The sequence below is a fragment of the Thunnus maccoyii genome, chromosome 18, assembly GCF_910596095.1.
Source record: "Thunnus maccoyii chromosome 18, fThuMac1.1, whole genome shotgun sequence".
Classification (NCBI taxonomy): Eukaryota; Metazoa; Chordata; class Actinopteri; order Scombriformes; family Scombridae; genus Thunnus; species Thunnus maccoyii.
The window spans coordinates 27,971,790-27,997,949 of NC_056550.1; the positions used below are offsets into that span (position 1 = coordinate 27,971,790).

The 26,160-nt window shown below is 37.9% G+C and overlaps 3 protein-coding genes across 3 annotated transcripts in view; 2 read left to right on the top strand and 1 right to left on the bottom strand.

Moving 5' to 3' along the window:
• LOC121884524 (Fc receptor-like protein 5) lies at window positions 1-18,910 on the top strand. Its single transcript, XM_042393386.1, has 9 exons — window positions 1-326; window positions 1,100-1,180; window positions 1,268-1,328; window positions 15,095-15,272; window positions 15,570-15,605; window positions 16,905-17,165; window positions 17,244-17,483; window positions 17,957-18,118; window positions 18,380-18,910. The coding sequence occupies exons 4-9, from the start codon at window positions 15,242-15,244 to the stop codon at window positions 18,487-18,489; spliced, it is 840 nt and encodes a 279-aa protein (XP_042249320.1). The 5' UTR covers window positions 1-326; window positions 1,100-1,180; window positions 1,268-1,328; window positions 15,095-15,241; the 3' UTR covers window positions 18,490-18,910.
• LOC121884534 (coxsackievirus and adenovirus receptor-like) overlaps window positions 7,090-26,160 on the bottom strand; it is a 25,043-nt gene continuing 5,972 nt past the window's right edge. Inside the window, exon 4 of the mRNA XM_042393405.1 lies at window positions 7,090-9,582. Coding sequence (XP_042249339.1) covers window positions 9,467-9,582 — 116 coding nt within the window. The 3' untranslated portion in view covers window positions 7,090-9,466. The remainder of the gene's footprint in view (window positions 9,583-26,160) is intronic.
• Window positions 22,614-25,665, top strand: LOC121884464 (heat shock 70 kDa protein 1-like). The gene is made up of 2 exons (XM_042393299.1): window positions 22,614-22,654; window positions 23,435-25,665. The coding sequence occupies exon 2, from the start codon at window positions 23,458-23,460 to the stop codon at window positions 25,375-25,377; it is 1,920 nt and encodes a 639-aa protein (XP_042249233.1). The 5' UTR covers window positions 22,614-22,654; window positions 23,435-23,457; the 3' UTR covers window positions 25,378-25,665.

Here is a 26,160-nt window from a genome sequence, read left to right on the forward strand (position 1 = left end):
AACAGAAGAGGAAATATCATCTTTGGATATATTTTTTAAAACAGAACAACTAGCTAGCTGTGAACTGCTACCTGCTACCTGCCACTGTTACCAACATTCCAAAGGAGAAACTGCACTTAGAAAGCTAACAGAAGAGTTATTTTGTGAAGATAAGAAGAAGAAATGAAGGGGTCCTTGTTGGTGGTATTCTCTCTCTCTGTCTGCATTTACAGCAGCCTCTCCTAGTTCCAACTATGTAGTGTCTTTGTCCATGTCTACGTCTTCATCTGTGTCATCGTGTGGAGTGCAAAGTCGTGTTTGGATTGACTACAGAACAGTTTATTTAGGTAAGTTCAGTTGTCAATGAGACTTTGGTTCTTCCTTGAAAAGGACCTCAATTCGCTTTAGGAGGCATATTTTCTTATTTTCCTGCAGTAATAGAGTTGTTTAATCAAATGAAATGTCTAAGCAATGATCGCAAATTACTTAACAACACGCAACACCTGATATTTAAATATAATATCAGCTGATGTTAGTTTTGTCCAGTGAAGTTGTTTTCAATTGTGTGACATTTAAAATGTTTAAACCATGAAAAAATGGTAAATAAACCATGAAACCACCGGTTTCATATTCACAACCGTCCATCACAGAGTCCAGTCATCAATGCGTACACAGTTTGAAGTTGGGGGTTGCCATGTAATCAAGTTGAGTATCCCCCTTATCCAGCTTATCAATCGTTATCATACTTAACTCACTTTTCACAGAAAACACACAAATCTGGCATCTCTGCAGAGATCTTAACCATTAACATTATGTTAAGTTAAAATGGCTAGTCAGTGGTTACAGAGCTGAGTAGTTTTTAGCAGATTTTTAAATTTGGTTTTGAACGTACTGATGGAACTGCAGCTCTTCGTATCATAAGGCAGGACATGCCACTGAGTTGTGGCTATCACAGAGAAAGCTGATTGTCCAAATGCAGTGCAAAGAAATAGTACAATCTGGTATAGAGGATATTCTGGAGGATCTAATAGAATTTACTGAGTGAGTTTACACACAGTCTAAGGTTGTTTTTTTCCATCTGTTGTTGTTTAATATTTGTTTTTGTTGTTTAATATTCCAGAGGGAAGTCCAACATTTTACTTGTGGGTCCAACAACTCCTAGAGGTGTAGTCCACATCGATGAAGTAGAAGGCCATGTAAGGTTAATAAGCTTTGTTTATTTATTCAATGAATAAAATACTTAAGTAGCAGCAACTATGACTCTGAATGATGCTGTCTTTTTTCACAGAGGGCAGAATGAGACCTACACACTGTTGGGGAAAAATCCAAACCGGATCAGCTGTGCGAAGGTAAGGTGTTATAAAGTATGACCCAAACTGTCCCAAACTGGAGCAGTGAGCTAAACTTGAAAGTTCTAAGAGAGAAAATAAGAATATGCTGTTAGTCTTACTTGAATGCCTTTATATGTAACACAGTAATGATTGTACAACATGCAAAGCATTAAAAAGACCCCATTTCAGCTCACTCTTTCAATACATTATGATTATGCTTCTCACTTTAAGTAGTGGATTTTCTCTTTTATGTTTTTTACTTTTAGACCCTTCCTTGCCATAACATATAATATAAGATTATTGCAGATTGGAGTAGAGTCATTTCATCTGAATAAATCATTCTTTCTCTTGATAAAATCTATAGGAAAAATACAGTATGCACAACTCAAAGGTCCAAGCACACCTGAAGGTTCCACTGGTGATACTTGTCTAGCCAAAAGGAAGTCATGACAGTACATGTTACATAACTTGCTAACACACAATATATGCACTTTGTTTTTAGAGCGTATAGAGAAATTAAAACTCACCTGGAAGAAAACATGAATGCTTTCAGTGCTATCTAGAACATGGGGTAGAGGTGCACTTGTTCTCTCTTGTGGCAGAAATGAGTATTACAACAATAAACACTTGAAATCCAAACAAAAAAACCTGCCAAAACTTTTCACCCATTTTTACAGACAAAAGAAAAACTTTGAAAAATCATCCTGGCAAAACCTTTTTTTCACCTGTTCTTAAGTCATAAACACAGGAGAGAAAAAATAATTTAGATCAGACTTAGAAATTGCATGTCCAGAAATTTTTTTCTTCTCACTTGCCTTTCAGGGCTTCCGTATAAATGTTTACATATTTTGAATGTATGTATATAAATTTAATCTCTGCATAATGAAGCAACAATACAACAGCACTTTTATACCGATATGTTTTTGTCCGTATCATGTTTGTGACATTGTAAAGATCCTAAAATTGTAAATATATTTTCCTGGATGTTGCAATAAAGATATAAATATTTTTATCTTACTGCTTTTTATTTATTATATTATTATATTTTTTTGTTGTTATAATAGTTGCAGTTAATCATTCATTTAAGCTGTTCCTGATATCTAAACTGATGAGCTGAAGTTGATGAGGATTACATTGTCATGAGTAATAAATATGGAACAAGTACTCACAAAAATATGTTTCGGAAACAGTTACCACAACTCAAAAAAAAAAAAAATCATCTAATTTATAAAAGAAATTAACAGGTTACAAACTTACTTTTCCTCTAGACCTACCAAAAATAAAACATTTACTACTCTTGAATCCTTTTCATTACAGTCATGATCAAAGGTTACTCTTTTTAAGAAAATGTTTAAGAAGTCAGACGTCTAACATTTACAGAGGCACAAATTTAGTTAAAAAAAAGTTTTATCTCAGCTTTTTAAAAGTTGTCTTCCTAATTTTAGCTTACTGCTCTTTTTCATATGCACTCCTGTTACGCCATAAGCAACTTTGCTGCAGTGATTTTGGGATCTTAAAACGGTTCATACAGATTTACACAAAAGTTGGGTGTTGTTTTTTTTTTTTTTTTGCATTTTTATGCATCTTTGCACAAAAATGACTGTGTGGACACACTGTGGATTTTTTTTACACTGAAAGCACATTTGAAGGATCTTTTAATAGCCAGTATGAACTGGAGGAATGATTACAGCGAGGAAAACCTCTTTCACTGTTCATATGGACACCTGACTGCTGGTTTAACACAGTTGAAAAACTGAGAACCTGTCCTTGAAGGTTGAGCAACGATTCAAAATAAGATTCAAGCTTTGCCCAGTTGGTGATCCAGTTTGAGATCTGGGAAGATGAGACTGAACAACCATTTAATTACTTAATTTTAAGAGCATAAATCACAGTCCCTTTATGAGACCACATAGCCTGCAATATGTAGTTCAGGTGTAAAGAATGGAATTACAGTAGATGAATCAGACTTAAAGGTTGACTGAACTGGGATCCATCAGGATGGAGTAGTGGCAGAGTCTCAGTGATGGACAGTGGAAGAAGTACTCAGATCCTTTACTGAAGTAAAAGTACCAATACAGAAAAAAATACTCCATAACAAGTAAAAGTCCTGCATGAAAAGAAGTACATAAGTATTATGAGCTTGATGTAGTTAAAGTATCGCAGTAAAAGTACATAAGTATTATGAGCTTGATGTAGTTAAAGTATTGCAGTAAAAGTACATAAGTATTATGAGCTTGATGTAGTTAAAGTATTGCAGTAAAAGTACATAAGTATTATGAGCTTGATGTAGTTAAAGTATTGCAGTAAAAGTAGTGGTTTGGTCCCTCTGACTGATATATTATTATATATGACATCATTAGATTATTAATAGTGAAGCATCAGTGTTAGAGCAGCATGTTACTGTTGTAGCTGCTGGAGGTGGAGCTAGTTTACACTACTTTATATACAGTTAGCTAGTTTAGTCCAGTGGTTCCCAACCTAGGGGTCGGGCCCCTCCAAAGGGTCAGCAGATAAATCTGAGGGGTGGTGAGATGATTAATGGGAGAGGAAAGAAGAAAAAACAAAGTTCTGATACACAAATCTGTTTTCAGTTTTTGGACTTTTTCTCTAATCTTTGATTTTTGCTGAAATATTGGATCATTTGAACATTTATTGAAATGAAAGCATGTGAGAAGTTTAGAGGGAAAAATCACTATTTGGTGGAGCTGTTAACAACTTATAGACATGTGAAATGTGACCCCGACTACACACTGCTTTATGTAAGACGTCAAAAGCCAAAAAGGTTGGAAACCACTGGTTTCATCTTTAACAATGTGTTGTATTTTAAAAGCTTATTATATTATCCATTGTGTCAAATCTTCATCTGAAATAGAGAAGAGATGGAAGTGATTGTTCAGGTGTTTCTATGGGACGTCTCCTCACACAGAGAAAGTGTGTTTTAATAAACCATTAAAATCAGGTGGTGTGTAGGCATCATATCACTCTGGATGGAGGCTGAAACTTTTCTCTACATTTGGCAGAAACTGCTGAGAGGTTGGAGCCAGAGCGTCATGTATATTCATAGTGCTGCAGGTGAAACCTGCTGAGTCATTGTAAAGTCTAACCAAAAAACAGACACACAACACAGTCATCGTCACAGGAGGAAAACAGAAAGTTCATTCTCAAGTTTATTGTTGGATACAAAAATTCTACAGTGTCAGAAAAGGATGCAGTGAACTCACTAACGTGGAGTCTGTCAGCCTCAGGGGGAGCCTCACTGTGAGCTTTCAGTCGTTTGAATTGCTCTTCGTCTGCAAGCTGCTGCTCCAGTAGCAATTTTTAAAAAAAAATGTATAGAACCACCTACAGTTGAAATTGTATCAAACGCTACAGACTTGTTTAGCATCCCCATCTGTACAACTTTGCTGAATCTGGTAACCATGGAATATTACATTTAAGAGATATGGCAGTTATTAAACAGCATGTTGGTGTTTCACTAATGGCCACAAGGTGGGTCTGTTGGTGCTATGATTCAGTATATCATGCAGTTTCTCATGGAGAACTTGTGTACTGAGTTTCATTTTATTAAAGGCAACAAAATTGCAGAAATATCATGTTATAATATTACAGTAGTGCCCCCTGTGGGTAGAATTGTATCAAACATTACACAGTTATGCAGTGTGGCTGTATGCACAACGTTCCCAAATTTGGTTGCAATCCAATTCAGTATTGAAGAGTTGTGGTCCCTTTAGTGCATCAAGCCACGCCTTGAAAAGTTTGGTAAACAATTACAGACAAATGGTAAGTGATACCAAAAAACAAACACATAAGTTTTGTTCGGGGTCCTCTAAATATGGTATGTACCAATTTTGGTAAAGATTAGATAAAATACAGTTGTACTCATAAGTTTACATAACCTGGCAGAATTTGTAAGATGTTTACCACTCATAGTGTATATGGTTGTGACCAAAAAGTTCAATTTTGATCTCATCACTCTAAATGACTTTGTTCCAGAAGTTTTGAGGCTTGTCTAGGTGCTGTTTTGCAGATTGTAAGTGGGATGATTTGTGGCGTTGGTGCAGTTTCTGGCAACTTGACTGTGCAGCCCATTTTTGTTGAAGTACCTCGTTATTGTGCATCTTGAAGCAGCCACACCACGTTTTTGCAGAGGAATCTGTATTTCAGCTGAAGTTGCATGTGGGTTTTTTTTTTTGCACCCTGAACAATTTTCCTGGCAGTTGTGGCTAAAATCTTTGTTGGTCTACCTGACCGTGGCTTGGTGTCAGCAGAACCCCTAATTCCTAATTTCCACTTCTTTATCAGAGCTTGAACACTACTGATTGGCATTTTCAAATCTTTGGATATCTCTTTATATCCTTTTCTTGATTTATAAAGTTCAACTTCCTTTTCTCAACGGTCCTTTGACAGTTCTTTTGCCTTCTCCATTGCTCAGTATCCAGTAAAGTCAGAGCAGCCCTGGATGAAATGTGCAGGGGTCTCTTAAGAGCTGAGAAATTCATTGACTATTTATGCAAAGACACTAATTGCAAACAAAGAAGTCACAGATGTGGAAACTTACCCTTCATAGCCATTTAAACCTGTGTGTGTCAACATGTGTGTATATTATCAGGACATACATTCTATGTATGAAAACTTTCAGGGCCATTTGGGTGAATTCAGTTAACATTATGATTTAAAAAGAGCACAATTATGTGAAAATAAATGGCTTCACCTGACCACTAACCCTAAATAAAAGTTTTAAGCACGATCTGTCATATTTTCCAAATGGCCAATTTTTCACAAATTCTGCCACTTATGAGCACAACCATATGTGCCAACAGAAGCAAAATATTCTCCCCCCAAAATCCAAAATTTTTCCAGGTGCAAATGGGTGTGGCCTATATCAGTTGAATCAGTTTCATCCAAGGAATACACTGTGCAAATATTGTTTTGCCACGCCTCACGATTCATGAGTTATTAGACTAAATGTAAAACATGATATAACTGACCACATGGTGGCGCTATAGGCACTATGTTTTAATATGCTAAGCAATTCCACATGGGACACCTGTACATGAAGTTTGAATAGTTTAGCACTTTTAGTTTTTGAGATATCAACTTTAAAACATTTCTCCCATAGACTTTCCATTATAAATTTTAATACTTTAAAAGAAAAATTACAAGTTACAATAAACTAATAGCATACACCTCCTTAAGAAGATGTACAGTTTGGCATTTAAACTAATTTTGCATGACAAACAATACAGAAGTAGATAGATGCCAAAAAACAGGGAAATAATAACTTGCATGTGCATTTTCTGAAGAAAACAGCCCTCACACATTTTTAAATCTTTAAATCATTTTTAAGTCTTTTAGTGCCACCTACAGGTGAAATGGTATTGAATGCTTGTTCAGCATCCCCATGTGTTCAACTTTGCTGGATTTGGTTACCATGGAATATTACATGAAAGAGATATGTCAGTTAATAAGTAGTATGGTGGTGTTTCACTAATGAGGTGGGGCTGTTGGTGCCATGCTTCAATACATCATACAGATTCCTTTGAAAAACTTGTTTACCAAGTTTCATTTCATTAAAGACAATGGAATCACAGAAATGTCATGCTTTAATGTTATTTTAGCGCCCCCTGGAAGCTGAATAGTATTGAAAATTTACCAAGCAGGTGGGATCGAATCCTCATGTTTGTAAGACAGCAATGTTATAGTCAGTCTATAACATTGTCAACACAGCAAACAGTAAGCAAGCAAACAGTAAGCAAGATCACAATTTCATATTTAAACTTTTAATTGCATAGAAAATAAGGGTTGTAGTACACAATTAACATATAAAGCAAATTTGCTCATAATTTTATAGTTTATAATTTATCCAGACAAAAAGTTTTAGAGGCAATTTTATGTGTTTGTGCATGCCAGTACGTTGTGCTATTTTTGTATGTCTTGTTTGCTTGTGTTTGTCAGATAAGAAGACAAGCCAAACCTGTTATTCAACATCAAACGTCAAACCTTAAGGTTTGACGTGACTAACAGACGTGACAGACATGACAGTTCAAAAAAGAGGAAGAGAGAGGGAGACAGGTCTGATCACACAGACTGTATTAAGCAATCTCAATCACCAGATTGGCAGTACCTGGGTACGAACTTACAACCTTTCAATCTAAAAATGGCACAGAAGTGACAAGATCTTAAACCACTGGATCATTCAGATATATTGAATGACATAAGAAACTGAGGTGAGAGGAGACACATAGCCTGGAGACTGTAATGCAATCAATGAGAATGTGACAGGGACTCCCTATCAATTAAGGTTTAAATTTCAAAAACGTCCCATGGGAAATGTATTTACATTGTGAGAGGATGTTTGTGGCAACATCTTAAAAGGTATAATATGTGCTGGAGGAGTTAAAACTGTGGGAGTGAGATGTGTTTAGGATTTTTTTGATGGTCTAAAACAAAACAAAACTGCTCTCCTCTCTGCCTGATCAAGTGACACATTGGTGAGATCTGAAAACTGCTGTAAAAGCCCTCACTTTAGACTTAAATTCCTCCAAAAGTACAAAAGGTATCACAACACAATCTGATAACTTTGAAAACTGAAAGTTTTGTGAATGTTTCAAAGTTTGAATAGGGTCTGTAAGATAAGGGAGGTCTGAGCAGTTGAGTCTCAAATGTTCTCACTCAGTTTGACAATTCCTCCCATAGAATTTACTTTAAAAATTATATAAAATCACTGCACCATGTTACAATTAAGAAAAGTAATAGCATACATCTCCTGAAGAAGATACACATTTTGTATGACAGTACAGAAGTAGATACACACCAAAAAACTGTGAAATAAACAATAATAAAGAGTGAAGCTTACATAGTGTGAGAGGTGCACATTATGGAAGGCACTGCTTCCGATAATACTGTCATTTCCACAGTATAACTGTCACAATTATGGAAGGCACTGCTTCCGATAATACTGTCATTTCCACAGTATAACTGTCACAATTATGGAAGGCACTGCCTCCGATAATACTGTCATTTCCACAGTATAACTGTCACAATTATGGAAGGCACTGCCTCCGATAATACTGTCATTTCCACAGTATAACTGTCACAATTATGGAAGGCACTGCCTCCGATAATACTGTCATTTCCACAGTACAACTGTCACAATTATGGAAGGCACTGCTTCCGATAATACTGTCATTTCTACAGTATAACTGTCACAATTATGGAAGGCACTGCTTCCGATAATACTGTCATTTCCACAGTATAACTGTCACAATTATGAAAGGCACTGCTTCCTATAATTTTGTCATTTTGACAGTATAACTGTCACAATTATGAAAGGCACTGCTTCCTATAATTTTGTCATTTTGACAGTATAACTGTCACATTTATGGAAGGCACTGCTTCCTATAATTTGTTATTTCCACAGTATAACTGTCATAATTATGGAAGGCACTGCTTCCGATAATACTGTCATTTCCACAGTATAATGTCACAATTATGAAAGGCACTGCTTCCGATAATACTGTCATTTCCACAGTATAACTGTCACAATTATGGAAGGCACTGCTTCCTTTAATACTGTCATTTCCACAGTATAACTGTCACAATTATGGAAGGCCCTGCTTCCTATAATTTGTCATTTCCACAGTACAACTGTCATAATTATGGAAGGCACTGCTTCCTATAATTTGTCATTTCCACAGTATAACTGTCATAATTATGGAAGGCACTGCTTCCGATAATACTGTCATTTCCACAGTATACCTGTCATAATTATGAAAGGCACTGCTTCCGTAATACTGTCATTTCCACAGTATAACTGTTACAATTATGGAAGGCACTGCTTCCGATAATACTGTCATTTCCACAGTATAACTGTCACAATTATGAAAGGCACTGCTTCCTATAATTTTGTCATTTTGACAGTATAACTGTCACAATTATGAAAGGCACTGCTTCCGATAATACTGTCATTTCCACAGTATAACTGTCACAATTATGGAAGGCCCTGCTTCCTATAATTTGTCATTTCCACAGTATAACTGTCATAATTATGGAAGGCACTGCTCGCCATAATTATTCAAACATATCCACAAATATATTATTCATATATATCTGGATCAGGTATATATCTGAGTATCAGCAGTGTAACAAGTGACTGTTTAACTTTCACTGTTTTCATTTTCTTTCAGCTGCTGAAGGATACCTGCTTCAACATCAGGCAGGTCTGAATTCTTCTCCAAACATCCCTTAGATTTCTTGATGACAAGACCAACAAGTCCAAGGACAATCAAAGCAGTTACTGACAGAATTACTCCAACATGAATATGTGTGTATTTTCCACCCTCTGTGTTTCCACCTTTGGGACCTGCAGAACAGAAACAGGTGTGAGGTACTGAAGAACTTTTCAAACTCATGTCAGACATTATCTGCTGACCTCTCATCACCCCTACAGACTCTCCTGATTCTTCAACCGTCAGGCTTATAGTGCTGATGCGTTCAGGTGCGTCTCTCTGACTCCGACCCACTGTTTTTGTTTTAACGTGACACTCGTATGTTCCAGTGTCATTGATGGTGACGTTCTTCAGAATCACAGATGCATTTCCGTTCTTCATCTTTGGATCCATCAGCTCCACCCGACCACGAAAAGATGGATGCTGGTAAGACTCAACTAAGCGCTGCTCTCGGTAGAAGAAGACCCAACCATCGTCTGACTTTAGGTCAGCTCTGATCCACTTCAATAGTCCGATAGTACCGCCTTGACCCTGACACTGAAGCATGGCATTCTGTCCAGGATGCACTTTGATGTTGAGATAGTCTGAACAAAAATAAAAACAATGATCAGCATAGTGTTCTGTAAGAAATGATTTTTTTGTGAGCAGTTAAAGCTCAAACAGCTCCACAGTGAGGCCTTAAAGTAACTCTCTCCTCTACATTTGAATTTATCATACATGAAACAAAGTTAGCATTACAACAAAAGAGGCTAACATTAGCTTCGTGACAGCAGAAGTTAATGCAAACAAAAAGCCGATGCATTTCCATCACTGTAGGGTACAGGAGAAATGAGTATGTTGTTATTTTCAAATTTGTTCCAGTTTTTAAATGGTTTGGCCCCTCCTTCACTAAGTAAGTCTACTAAGACTTTGTGTATACTCACTCAGTAAGTTCAATTAGATCCTCCAGAATATCCTCTATCTGACCATTTTGTCACACTGCATTTGGGCAATCAGCTTTCCTGGTGAAGGAAACAACTCAGTGGAATGCCCTACCTGATGACATGAAGAGCTGTAGCTCTAAAAGACTTTCATGGCTGAATATTTAGCTGATTTCAACAACAACTCAAATTTCACGAAAGACTTGAGCGAGACTTGGTTAGACACCATAACAAACAGACTGGATCAAGCGAAAAGTAAAGAAAAACGTTTTATTTCTCTGTATAGTCCTTTCCATAATAACAGACACTTATAATAACAATCCAAAAACAATTTTAGTGGATGTACACTGATTAGGCGCTTTTGCCTCAAAGGATTACATGGCAGCCCGTTTCGCAGCTGCTGGCTGAAGCACACTTGCTCAATACTGGATCAGTTCCAAAAAATGTTGTCCCCATTAGTTATTATCCAGGTTGAAAAATACCAAAGTTTCCTTTTCAGTGGATTTTATCAATAATCTTATTTTGCATATTAACTGCAGTGTGTGACCGGTGTATTTGTCTTATGTTGTTTGTATTTATTGGCCAGGTCACTCTTGAAAAAGAGATTTTAATCCCAATTACACTTTTACCTGGTTACATAAAGGATACAAATATCAGGCGGAACATGGAGGGAACACTCCCAAACTCCTATTTGGGGTTTTTAGCACATTTTTTGTGAGAGAGAAATGAGAAATGAGTCTCAATAATGGTGAGAAATGTGTGTCACATGTAGAGGCAATCTTTTCTGTGTCCAATAATCCACACCAGGGCGGAATTTACACTTCAAAAAAATATGCAACTGCATACTTCTGCTACCGAGGAAAACATTGTTCCACTAAATCTACCTGACAGGTAAATGTTATGGTTACACTGTAGATTGTCACGAGTTGAGGAGAAGGTGGAGGCTGATACATGGCAGGTATGGGGAAAACACAGAGCAGGGCAGGGCTAACAAGGGTAATGCAGGGCAAGTGAGAGGAGCAACAGAAAACCAAAACACACAACACTCAAACCACAATACAACTGAGAATGTCAGAAAGTCTTTCAAAGTCAAATAACATGAACAAGCTTAACCATGAAGCATTATATAAGAATTAAAAACTCTACCTTCAAGAGATGTTCAGTAAATTTAATTACATTGTGCTGGTAATTCCTCTATGTCACTCTTTGCTTTAAGTAAACATTTGAAGGCAGGACTTTTACAGTATTTTTACTGTGCGGTATTAATAGTTTTACTATTACATGTGTTAACAGTTTTATTATTAACAGTTAATAGTTTTACTTAAGAAAAAAAAAAAGAACTTCTACCACTGCCAACACCAACATGAAAAAGGGTGAAAATAAGGCCCCAAAATGACCCCTTCAGAGGCAGAAACTCAATTTAAAACATTTATTTAATGTTTAACATGTTAACAGTTAAGGAGGCTATTTTTTCAGCAAACAAAAAATATGGAAAAATATAAAAAATATATATATATATATAAAACGTGTCACATCATTTAAAAAATGTGGTCTGCATTTACATACAAAGTACAGTATGTACGATATAAACACACCCTCATACATCTCTTCCCTGTTTTGCGTTGAACATTCCTTTGTCATGACTGTGTCATGTGAAAGTTGTGCTGTGAATTGGCCGTGTCTTGTTTATTCTACTGGTGTATAACAATTATTTAATAAAGATTAAAAAAAGATTTAAAAAAATAAGTTTTAGCATTTTAGCATGCTAACAAGCTACAAATGATAATGCTAACATTGATGTTTAGCAGGTATCATGATCAAAATGGTGAACGGACAGACTGGCATGCAGCTAGCATGACAAAGCAAAAAAGAGGAAAAAGGTAAATCTATGACACTCACAAAGACTCACAAACACTCACAGCCTACCTTCACAGGCTGACATCGTAACTGAAAATAGCAGAGTGGTGAGGACAGCCCTGGATAATGCAGATGTTAAAGTATCCATGATGGCTGAGCTGCTGCCGGTCCTCACTGACCCTGCTACTTCCTGGTTTCTCTTCCTTTTTCCTTCCCTTCCTACTTTCCTGCCTTTATTAACTCCACCCTGAGGGTGTGTCTACCATGCCTCATGTGATTTCTGGAAATATGCACCTGTCGTGTTGTGTTTAAGTGCTGTCAGACATTCAAATACCAACTAAAGAAAGTCAGTAGACAGACAGTAACAAGCTGCTGCTGGAGGAAATGTTGGCTACTTTAGTAAATGCCACAGTAATTCTGTTAGCAAAAGAACACATATGTTCACATTTAGTGATAAAATCTGAACATTGTGTTTGTAATCTGAAAATGTGATATGTTTAACTTTGTTTACACAATACAAATAAAAAGTCAAAACTCAGGAGAATCATGTGAGTGAGCCATGCTCTGAGCATTAATAAAGTGTGACTGTATTAAGAAATAGTTTCTTCTCGTTGAAATCAAGTCACTAAAAACTTTTTTGGTTCATTTGACTGAATAGATTCCATCTTTCAGTCTGTATCCAGCTCTTATAATACAGCCAGGTTAAGACGGAAACATCACTAACATGTAACTCTTGTAGCAACATTAATATTGGCTGAGGCAGTCTGTGACATTTAGCAGGTAAATATCTACATTTACATTTACATTTACATTTTTCATTTAGCAGATGCTTTTTTCCAAAGCGACGGACATCTAAAACTGATACAACACAAGCAGAGATCTAGTCAGGAGATAACAACACGAGCAAGTGCCATAAAGCTTAAGATAGAGTCTGATAGGGTGTAGATGCCCACAGGCAGTGCATCAAGGCAATTCATAAAGTACATGGATTGGATAGAAGTAGGGTTTTTGTTTTTTTGTTTTTTTCTCTCTCTCTCTCTCTCTCTACCTCCAGTCCATCGGGTGCAGAGGTGTTCACGAAAGAACTGGGTCTTTAGTCTTTATTAAAGATTGAGAGGGTCTCTGCAGATCGAACAGAGTTAGGTAATTCGTTCCGCCACCGGGGAACTACAAAGGAGAAGAGTCCGGCTAGCGACTTAGGGCCCTGTTGTGGTGGTGGTACCAGGTATCTTTCATTGGCAGAGCATATTGAGCAGGAGCGAGTGTAGACCTGAATAATAGAGTTCAGGTAGGCAGGAACCATTTTAGTTGCTGTTTTGTAAGCAAGTGTCAGGGTTTTGAATTTGATGCAGGCAGCAACTGGGAGCCAGTGGAGGGATATGAATAGCTGGGTGACGTGTGCTGTTTTGGGCTGGTTGAAGACCAGACACGCCGCCGCATTAATCTGATTTTTAAATGAGGACACAGTAAGCCTACTGCTTCTTCAGAATCTTAGCTCAGAAAAAAAGCACTCAGGAAATTACTGTTGTTCCACTTAAGTAGAAATCTGCATCTGTTTCAGGAAACTGTGGTCAGTGGTCGTTCATCACTGTCTCTGTTTCTGTTGTTGTGTCTGACCTTCCTCTGAGCTCAACTCTGTTCACACAATAGGACTATAACCGAAATGGGTACCTGATGTCTGTACCCATTTGCATTGATAGGATTCAATTTTTATTTCATGGAGCAAATGAGTGTCATCAGTTTCTTGGTAACGCCATTATTGGTTTGATTTGAATCACGTTGTTTACAGGCTGAAACTCTAGCAGAGGGTAGAATAGAGCTGCTGGTTCCTGAGATGTTTTTCCTCTTTCTGTATTCATGTTTCTGATGTTTCTTTATTTAATCTCCTTGATGTTACTGAGCACAGATACTCAGGTTTAAATTCTGAACCAGTTTACATTATCATGTATTTTTCCATCATTTTGGCGGAAAGCTCTAAATACTACACTACCCATGATTCTTAGCTGCTGTAGCTATGGAGAAGAAGCCAGTCAAATCCAAAATGCTTCATTTTTGAAGTTGTAACCAAAATGTGTTGCCTTTCCTACCAGAGTCACTAAAAAGTGACAGCCCGGCTTCACACCCCAGCACTGCTCCTGGGGGGTTGGATACATGCACATTCATATTTAGAAAATTCATGAATTTTTCCTGATGAAATTGGTCAATTACTTTTCAGTCAGTGTTATCTGCTGGGTGTTAATGGTTACATTCATGTTTAAAAATTAGACTGCTCCTTTGCACACCCTATCCACATCATCACGTAAGCTAGCCACACTGCAGTGGGTTGTTGGCTCATGTTAAAATACAGAGTCATGGCCAGAGCAGCTAGAGCTGACAGTCAGGAATCTGGTTCTCTGTGTGACAGTAGAAAGCTGCTTCCTTAAACAAATTAAAATGAAAACAGCTGATGAAGGCAGGACAGCTGCTCTGTGTTCAAGGTATCCTCTGACAGTGACCATAATCATAGTAATGGTGGTAATGAAATGGTTGGTGGTATTGAGCCGTGAGCAAGTTTCATTGCAGTATATCATAAAAACAGTATACCAGCACATCTCTAATACTAATACGTATGCTCTTAGCATGCTCAGTGATGTTACAGACACACTCAGGACATTTAATGTGTCAACATACAAAACTCACATATTTCAACTTCCTATGTGTCTAAGTGTGGCTGCAGTGATGGATGCTTCTTCACTCATTTTAACATGTCTGTGTTTTATCTTTTATTTCCCTTCTTCAGGTGAGACCTTTAACAGAGCTCCTGAGATGTTTTCAGCTCACCTGCTTGGTCTATCTGCCACCTGCTGCAGAGAAAACTACACATCACCTAGAACAGGAAGAAGAAGAAGAAGAAGAAGTGTTTGGTCTCATATGACTGGACGGCAGAATGGAGCAAACATCTCTTCAGTGGCTGCTCTGTAAGTAAAGTTTAATGTTAGGAATCAACTCATTGTTTCAAAAATGTCCTTTCAACCACAACCTTCATTCTATGTTTTTAAACCTGTTTGTTTGACTCTCTCTTTTTTTAAAATCCTTTCCATCTGTTTTATGTTTTTTTTGTTTTGTGAAGCAGGTTGTATGTTGTCGTGTTTGAAGTCTTGTTTACTACGTCCTTACAGTATTAAGGCTGAAACTTATAGTCAGTATTGGTTTAAATGAAGTTGTTTTCTCTGCTAACGAGTGAAACTTCAAACCTGACTGTCATTTCCCTTCAGGTCTGACCACAATGCTCTTCTGCAGACACACTCAAGGTTAGTGCACATATTATATAAAATATATCAACATACACAGCAGCAGGAAGAAGAGATTTAAAATAAATGAAAACAAGTCAAACAAAGAAATAAAGTGAAACACAGCACATATTCTTATTTGCATTTCCTTTTGACTGCATGTACGCATTTACTGTCAAAATTACAGGTCAGACATTTTGTTTTTTGTCTTCAACACTGAAACAAACACTGTGAGTTGTTTTCATAATGAAAAAAAACTGCAGTTATAAAGGACTAAAAACTAAATAATTGTCCTTTTAAAATATATTTTTTAATTGAATCACAACACAGTGGATGCATACATAAAAAGAAATGCATATTACAATGTATTTCACTTTATTGCATTGTTTAATTTATTTAATTTAGGCACTTTAAATCTTTTATAGAAACACAGAGATATCTCATGAACATATGACAGATATTATATGAAAATATACCTGTAAACAGGACATTATAAGTAAAGGCTGGTCTGATGTAGGGAGGACAGGAAGGATTTTGCTCTGTCTTTTTAAACATATAAATGATATTAAACTGTATCTTTGAGTTGTGACTGTAAGTCTGTGCAAAACTCTTTAAATCAGTGATGAAAATAATCATTAGTTGCAGTCGTGATACTTTCCACATGTGGAGCATCTTTCTCTGCATGAATAATATTATGGACCCTTCATGTATTATACAGCATGAAAGGCTTGTCTTTCATTAATAAATCTCTTCTGATCTGCAGCAGCAAAACAAAACCTTGATTACATATTTAACGTCATATATATAATAATATATCAGTCAGAGGGACCAAACCACTACTTTTACTGCAATACTTTAACTACATCAAGCTGATAATGCTTGTGTACTTTTACTGCAATATTTTAACTACATCAAGCTCATAATACTTGTGTACTTTTACTGTAGTAGGATTTTCATGCAGGACTTTAACTTGTAATGGAGTATTTTTAAATTGCTGTATTGGTACTTTTACTGTGGTAAAATATCTGAGTACTTCTTCCACCACTGCTAAATTCAAAGACTGTCATTAGTTTTCAGGAGGAAGTTTGGGGAACTTTCACTTTTTTCACAATGAAAAACAAATCAACTGTCAAAGACAAAAGGCAACATAATGTATCCTTATAATGTATGTCCTTTTAATGTATGTTGTTCATTTATTATGACACACAGTGGAGAGAGTTGTGAATGCAGGTTGAAGCTGTGAGAGTTTGCAATGCAATAAACAACAGTGTCATCAGCATAACATGTCATCATTTAGTTTATACTCTGAATACGCCACAGCTGGTCTGACTGTGAGTCCCAGCAGCTCCCAGTTTTTCCAATGGATGTCCATCTCTCTGAGCTGTGAAGAGGATGACAGCTCTGCTGGATGGACGCTGAAGAGGAACACAACCAAAGACACCCGGACAGAGTGTGGCATCTGGGGAGAACCAGCTGGTTCCTCCTGCAACATCGGCTACATCATCACGTGGGACAGTGGAGTTTACTGGTGTGAGTCCGGAGAGGGAGCAACCAGTAACAGCATCAGCATCACTGTCACTGGTAAGATCAGACTGTGGAGTTAGTATTGATGAAGCTGAGTGTAAATGATGAAATGCTGTAGTTTGTCTCTGTGTTCAGATGGATCAGTGATCCTGCAGAGTCCCGTTCTCCCTGTGATGGAGGGAGATGATGTCACTCTGCACTGTAAAACAAAGACCTCTGACCTCCCAGCTGATTTCTATAAAGATGGCTCCCTCATCAGGACTGAGCCTAAAGGTCACATGACCATCCACCATGTTTCTAAGTCTGATGAAGGCCTCTACAAGTGTCACAACAGCAGTCATGGAGAGTCTCCACCCAGCTGGATCACTGTCGCAGGTGAGGAAGTTACCTTTCATTTCACCACTTATTTCATCCACATGTTCACTCTTCCCACTGAAAATCATGCAAACTTTGTATTGACGTCCCTTGGTATACATTTTTTCAGAAAGATAGAAAAACTGGTTGTAATCTATATAAGAAACTCAATGGAGTGTACAGAAATGGAATATAATGTACAATTTGAATGTCTTCATGTCTGTTTATCACCATGGATGCAGTTTCATATCATGGGTTTGTATGACTCTCCTGCTTGTGACAGAACCTTCTATGATAATTTAGAGAAATTACTAAGAATAACTTCCCATAAATCAGAAGCATTAATTTTCTGTGATTTTAACATTGATTGGTTAGATAAAAGAAGGAGAAAAAGCTTAAAGGTGATGACAAAGTTTGACTTTGTCAGGTATACAGTATGACATTAGTTCATGCTATTTACCTATTGACATGACCAGGTGTGATTCTCTCTGTAGGTAAACCTGCAACCATAGCCACGACCCCTGTTTCAACAACCCCACCCCCTGTTTCAGCAGCCCCACCCCTTGTGTTCAGACTGGTCTGCCACCTCGTGGTGTTCTGTCCATACTTCATCTCCACTCTCCTCATGGTGTCTTTGTATAGACACAGGCCCACAGGTAATCATTCACTCACCTTGCAGGCATACAGCCATTCAGCAACTATCAATCAATCAATCAATCAATCAATCAATCAATCAATCAATCAATCAATCAATCAGTCAACCAACCAATCAGTCAATCAATCAATCAATCAAGTGTTACACAGTATCTCTATCAGTTATATGGTGTTGATTACGTTAGTTACAATCGATCTTTGCCTCTGTCAGTTGTGTTCTTGAAAATGTTTCTAAATTTGATCAGTAACTCCTCATACAATAGGAAACGACCTACCTGTCTCCATGGCAATGCCCCTGCCCACCCAAGCTGAGCAGGGATTGGCTGATGATGATGACATCATCACCTCTGTCACCACAGAGCATCATTTCTGAATTGGACCGATGTGCTGTTGTTCTGAAGTGAAGCTAAAATGAAAAACAACAGAGGAGCCGAAACATGTCCCTGTGGAACGCCACATGTTCTAGTTTGACTTGTACATCCACCATGTTGAACTTCATCTCAGACTTCAGCAGCAGCAACAGTCTCACTTTAAACTCTTGTATTCTGATCACGTGAACAGCTGCGTTTGAGCAGTTATCAGGATTAACAGAGTCAGGTTTAGTGAAGCCTGATAACTCAGAGAAGACCGACTTAGCTTAACTTGTTTGGTAATAATACAGACTCATGGACAAATGTCACGTACAGAGCAGTTGACATGTTTGTTTCCATTCTGCTGTGAGTCGTGTTATTGTTCATGTTTGTTTGGTTCAGATGTCGTAGAGGAATCTCAGCCGTACAAATAAAAATAAAGATGTTTTCTGTGTGTGTTTAGTTATCATTTGGTTTGGGGAAGAGGAGAGAGAGAGGAACAGGCAAAAAGGTTCAATCAAGAGCACAAATTATTAAATCGGAAGCACAAATTATTAAATGGATGCTATCAGATTTTTAGACTAATGTTAGAGTGGGAATGATAATTGATAATTGAATAATTGTTTTAGTTGCTAAAAAAATTCTGTTTCAAGCTTCTCAGATGTGATGATTTGAAGCTCTTCTGTGACAGAACAAGTATTGATCGAACAAAACAAAATTTTATGACGTTTTACAGACAAAATGATAAATCAACTGAGAAAATGATCAACCCTGTTGTTCTGGACTATTGTTTGGTCTTCTGGGAATTTTTCTCTGTTTTCTGATGTTTTATTGACAAATGGATATATTGATTTGCCAAAAAAATAACTGAAAATTAAAATGATGAAGGAACAAAATAAGTATACTGAATGCTAAATTTGAAGGAATCGTTAATTTACATTTGTTTCTATCAGTCCCTCCAGGAAACTGTGTATTGCAACTGCAATAAATTAACACAAATTCAAGAAATCTCTGCCATATTGGCAAGAGCTTTAAATTTTGCTAAATTATTACAACTTTTCCACATGAAATGTCCAAATCATCAGACAACGTGTGACTCTTTTATATGACTTTGAGCCCATGGTTCTCATGTTCAGAAAATACATTTAACATGAACAATGAAATATTGTTGTTGCTGTGATATGCATGATGCTTTTTATCCAATGAAGTCATAACATATGACTCTCCATTGGTAGGAGTTTAAAAAATAATCTAATTATTTTTCTTTGCTTGCAATTTTTCCAAATTCCCGCAATTTTACCACAAAAATGCACATAAAATATTGCAAATTGTATCTCAATTTTTGAGAAAAGCCGTTACAGAATCAAACATTTTTGGCTGCAGTAATCCTGGAGGGACAGATGAGTTCACTGTACTTCAGGTTTCTCTTTACATCTTCAGTTTATAGAGAGTAACTGAGCTCTGATTCAGCCTGGCTCCTTATAATGATATCAGACTGTTTTTTCGTCTCATATTATCTCACTTGAAGGATTTCACTTGATTTTTCAAGGCCTGAAGAGGTGGAAACGAGAACCACTGAGTGGCTTTGTGTGTGTGAATGTGTGTGTGTGTTTGTGTGTGTGTGTGTGTGTGTGTGTGTGTGTGTGTGTGTTACCCAGTGTATAGGTGCAGACCAGCTTCTGATTGGTGGAGATGTGCAGGCAGCGTGGAAACACAGAGTTGCTGTCCATGTGGAGGGGGAGAATCAACACAGTGACACACAGAACACCACACACACACAACCCACTGAAACACACTGCGCACACAGAATAATCAGTACAAACAATAAAACACTGAGCTTTAAAAACTCTGTATCATTCAGAAAAAGTCAGAGGTCAGACTGTTTTCATAACAACAAACTGCAACTCCCATAGTGCACTGCTGTCAATAACATCCAATCAGAGAGCTTCAGACTCTCTTGCTGTGTGACTGACTGACAGAGTAAAGTTAGAGGTTCATCTTTGTAAAACTTTTTATTTTACAAAGATGTTTTGTTCTGAAACTTTGATTTCACAGCTCTCAATGGAGATGTCTCCATTGCAACATCCTCTAAGACTCATGGGTAATGTAGTATTATACTTTTTCCCACCCACTTCCTTACCTTTATAAATTCCAAATGAATGTGACTGACTAGCTTGAACATTGGTTGAGCAGTTTATTAATGTTGCATAGCAACCACAGGCAGCCGGGGACTACTTTCTTGCAAATGACTCTAGTAATGCAACTGTTATTTAATAAAACAGTTTTTATTGGATTGTCTCTATAATTTCTTTTTGGGATATTTGGTAACCATTTTATGAAAGCAGTATCTCAAGACTGGCCATGGTATATTGTGATTATATCATAGTGAAGGGGGAAACTTAGCTGTGATGTAATCTCAACATACCACAGCCAGTGGTGAGATATGGCTAAATCTGCACCTGTAGTGACTGAATGTTGTGATCTCAACAGTGCAGGAGGCAGGTTTCAGAGCAGACAGCACCCTCTGCTGGCCTTTCCTCAACTCCTTGTTTCCTCTTCTCCTTCTCTCAGCTTTATATATTACATATATCACAAATATATGTGTATACAGTATACAAACATATATAGACCTATACTTTTATATCACAGTAGTAGAAGAAGTATTCAAATGACTGATTGATATATTGATTTTGATATGACGTCATTAGATTATTAATAATGAAGCATCAGTGTTAGAGCAGCATGTTACTGTTGTAGCTGCTGGAGGTGGAGCTAGTTTACACTACTTTATATACAGTTAGCTAGTTTAGTCCAGTGGTTCCCAAACTAGGGGTCGGGCCACTCCAAAGGGTCAGCAGATAAATCTGAGGGGTCGTGAGATGATTAATGGGAGAGGAAAGAAGAAAAAACAAAGTTCTGATACACAAATCTGTTTTCAGTTTTTGGACTTTTTCTCTAATCTTTGATTTTTGCTGAAATATTGGATCATTTGGACATTTATTGAAATGAAAGCATGTGAGAAGTTTAGAGGGAAAAATCACTATTTGGTGGAGCTGTTAACAACTCATAGACATGTGAAATGTGACCCCGACTACACACTGCTTTTTGTAATACAATATTTGCATCCAACCAGAAAGTTCAAATAGTAGAATAAAGTACTGATGAAGCAATATTTACAGGCGAGAATATGTGAGATATATTGTTATATAAACACAAAAATATACAGATAATAAATGTATTGTTATTATTATTATTACTATCGTTATTATTGTTATTATTGCTGTTATTATGCTTCTCCGTGTCTCTCTCCCCTCTCCCTCTTTCAAGCCAACCGGTCGAGGCAGATGGCGCCCACCTAGAGTCCGGTTCTGCTTGAGGTTTCTTCCCGTTAAAGGGGAGATTTTCCTTGCCGCTGTTGCCAAGTGAAGAGTACGGTCCAGACCTGCTCTATGTGGAAAGTGCCCGGAAATAACTTTGTTATGATTGGACGCTGTATAAATAAAATTGAATTGAATTGAAAATTAAAGTAAAAAGAACGAGGCAAGATTTACAAATAAGGTACAAGGGATAAAGCATGTATAAGTTACATACAGATGAAATGAAATGAATATTACATATGAGAATAAGTGCAGACAATTTCTTTTTTTGTTTGATAAATAACGTGCAAAACAGGTGGGAGGGCGGGCAGTGCGGTCCCGAGGTACACAGTGAAAAAAATGAAAAACTAGTAAAACCAGTCACTTGAATTTAAAATGAAACAAGATAAAAGCAAAAGACAGAGACACATAAAATGTATAAGAGAGAAATAAAAGTTTCTGTCTAGATTTTTCTGGGTTTTTCTCCACTTTCAGGTTGATTCGAGAGACTTCTGGTAAAATCTGCATCAAGCGGTCAGAGTTAGTACAAGATGTTGGTTTCACAATAAGACGAGTGTGTGTTCATTCCCACTTACTACAGCTTGTGTTCATTAGGAGGCATTTTATCTTGAAGTCAGTAACAGGAAGTTCTGCCTTGCATTGATGCTGACTTGACAGTTTGTGTGTGAAATGTCTAGAAACAGCCAGACAGTCGACTTCCTCAGATATAAGAGACAGAAACAGAGACAGAAACAGATCAAACCAGCAGAAGATCCAGAGAGGAAGGAGAAGATCAATCCTCTTCAAAACACACACAACTCAAGGCTTAACTGTAAGTTCACACTTTGTTTCTGATGACAAAAGTAGTTTTATGACAATATTTGATATTTACATTCATTTATACAGTTATGGTGTATAGAAGTTGCAGTATATATGTAGATAAATAGTTTGTATGAGCTTTCCTGAAAAATGTTAATTACATTTCTGTAATTGACCTTGAAGAGAGGCTGTAATAATTATGAGCAACAATTTATAAGATGCCAATTTTGGAAAGATCATTGCTTTCTTGTTGTAGCTACTGTCCTAAGTGATATAATATTTTGGAGTATGACATTTTTCATTCAGTAGATGTATTTATGCTTCAACCTCAACAATATTAATAATGACAAATAATTAAATAAGAAGAATATATAATAGGAAGAATAAATAATGACCAAACTCCATCTCAAAAACTGTCAATTTAATGCTGCTTTGTTCTTCAGATTGAACTACAGTTCTGTGACATTCATTTTAAGTATTTAGACTCATCACAAACATTTTTTTAAAATTTCTGCATTACTGCAATCAACGTTAAAGAGAAACTGTAATTATAGGTGATAATTTATAGGAAGTGATGCAGTATTTTGAAGTATGACATGTTTTATTCAGTAGACCTGACCAGAAAATTACATACCAAGGCAGTAGTAAAGAGATTTTGGGATGAACAAAACTTAAACGATTAATTCAGAACTTCATTAATTCAGTCTCTCTAGTTCAGCTGCTGGCTTAACACTGATATATGTTGTGTTACGTTTCTAACTTCACTTTCTAATTTCTGTCTCTGCATCTTTAGGACACAAATTCAAAACAACCAAGATGTCTGCAGGCAAAGGCGTAGCTATCGGCATTGACCTGGGTACCACCTACTCCTGTGTGGGGGTTTTCCAGCACGGAAAAGTAGAAATCATCGCCAATGACCAGGGCAACAGGACCACCCCCAGCTATGTGGCGTTCACGGACACCGAGAGGCTGATCGGGGACGCAGCCAAGAACCAGGTGGCTTTGAACCCCAGCAACACTGTGTTTGATGCCAAACGACTGATTGGAAGAAAGTTTGATGAGCCAGTGGTGCAGGCGGACATGAAGCACTGGCCCTTCAAGGTGGTCGGAGATGGAGGAAAGCCCAAAATTCAAGTGGAATACAAAGGGGAGAACAAAACCTTCAACCCTGAGGAGGTCTCCTCCATGGTCCTGGTGAAGATGAAGGAGATTGCTGAGGCCTACCTCGGCCAAACGGTGTCCAACGCAGTCATCACAGTCCCGGCATACTTCAACGACTCACAGCGTCAGGCCACTAAAGACGCAGGCGTCATCGCAGGACTGAATGTCCTGAGGATCATCAATGAGCCCACAGCAGCTGCCATCGCGTATGGTCTGGACAAAGGCAAGTCAGCAAAACGTAACGTCCTGATCTTTGACCTGGGCGGAGGCACCTTTGACGTGTCCATCCTGACAATTGAAGATGGTATCTTTGAGGTCAAAGCCACAGCTGGAGACACTCACCTGGGCGGAGAAGACTTTGACAACCGCATGGTCAACCATTTTGTGGAGGAGTTCAAGAGGAAACACAAGAAGGACATCAGTCATAACAAGAGAGCATTGAGGAGGCTGCGCACAGCTTGTGAGAGGGCCAAGAGAACCCTGTCCTCCAGCTCCCAGGCCAGCATTGAGATCGACTCTCTGTTTGAAGGTATTGACTTCTACACCTCCATCACCAGGGCTCGTTTTGAGGAGCTGTGCTCTGACCTGTTCAGGGGAACATTAGAGCCAGTGGAGAAAGCCCTGAGGGATGCCAAAATGGACAAAGGACAGATCCATGACATCGTTCTGGTTGGAGGCTCCACCCGAATCCCCAAAATCCAGAAACTCCTGCAGGATTTCTTCAATGGCAGGGAGCTGAACAAGAGCATCAACCCAGACGAGGCGGTAGCTTACGGTGCCGCCGTCCAGGCCGCCATTCTCACAGGTGATACCTCAGGCAACGTTCAGGACCTGTTGCTGCTGGATGTGGCACCTCTGTCCCTGGGTATCGAGACAGCCGGAGGAGTCATGACATCCCTGATTAAACGTAACACCACCATCCCTGCTAAACAAACCCAGACCTTCACCACCTACTCTGACAACCAGCCCGGGGTCCTCATCCAGGTCTACGAAGGGGAGAGAGCCATGACCAAAGACAACAATCTGCTGGGCAAGTTTGAGCTGACAGGACTCCCACCTGCTCCTCGAGGGGTCCCACAGATCGAGGTCACCTTTGACATCGATGCCAACGGCATTTTGAACGTGTCGGCGGTGGACAAAAGCACCGGCAAAGAGAACAAGATCACCATCACCAACGACAAGGGCCGACTGAGCAAAGAAGAGATCGAGAGGATGGTGCAGGATGGTGAAAAATACAAAGCTGAGGATGAGCTTCAGAGGGACAGAATCACTGCGAAGAACTCGCTGGAGTCCTACACCTTCAACATGAAGAGCAGTGTGCAGGACGAGAACATAAAGGGCAAAATCAGCGAGGAGGACCAGAAGAAGGTGATTGAGAAGTGTGACGAGACCATCAGCTGGCTGGAGAACAACCAGCTGGCTGATAAAGAGGAGTACCAACACCAGCAGAAAGAGCTGGAGAAAGTGTGTAACCCCGTCATCAGCAAGTTGTATCAGGGAGGAATGCCTGCAGGCAGCTGTGGACAGCAGGCACGAGCTGGCTCCCAGGGGCCCACCATTGAGGAAGTGGACTAAAGTGGCCTTTAATATGGACTCTATGATCACTGGAACTGTTTAAAATACAACTGTAACTATATGCTTTATGTTCACAAGTTTGGGCTTTATTTTATATATGATATAAGATCCTAAATGTTTATATATTTTCAATGTAAGTATATACATTTAATCTCTGCATTATGAAACAACAATTCAATAGCACTTTTATTACAATATGTTTTTGTCCATATCATATTTGCAATGTTGTAAAGATCCTGAAATTGTAAATATATTTTTCTAGATGTTGCAATAAAAATATAAACCTTACAGTTTTATTTTACTGTTTTTCAATCTAATACATACTTAGATGTTACAAACTTCCAGAGACTTCATGTATTCATGTAAATTTGATAGTCTTTCAGTTGAAGTAATAAAGACACAGAATCATGAGGAAAATCTTTTAAAATGATCTACATTTATCCATCATCACCTGGCAGTCAGAGCTCCTCATGGATCAAAAATCTAAGTAAATGCTCCTAAAATGTGAGAACACCGTTTTTCACTGGTCTATGTTGTTCTTTAGTCATATATTTTTTGACTAGACTTGAATGATGGAGTTCAGGTAGGTAGGAGCCATTTTAGTTGCTGATTTGTATGCAAATTTTCTATTAAATTTTGTACAAACATTTATGTTCCTTAGAGGATGAATCGTACTGACTTTGGTGATCCTCTAACTTTTCCTTTAGACCTACCAAAAATAAAACAGTTACTGCTGTTGAACCGTTTTCATTACAGTCATTATCAAAGGTAACTCTCTTTAAG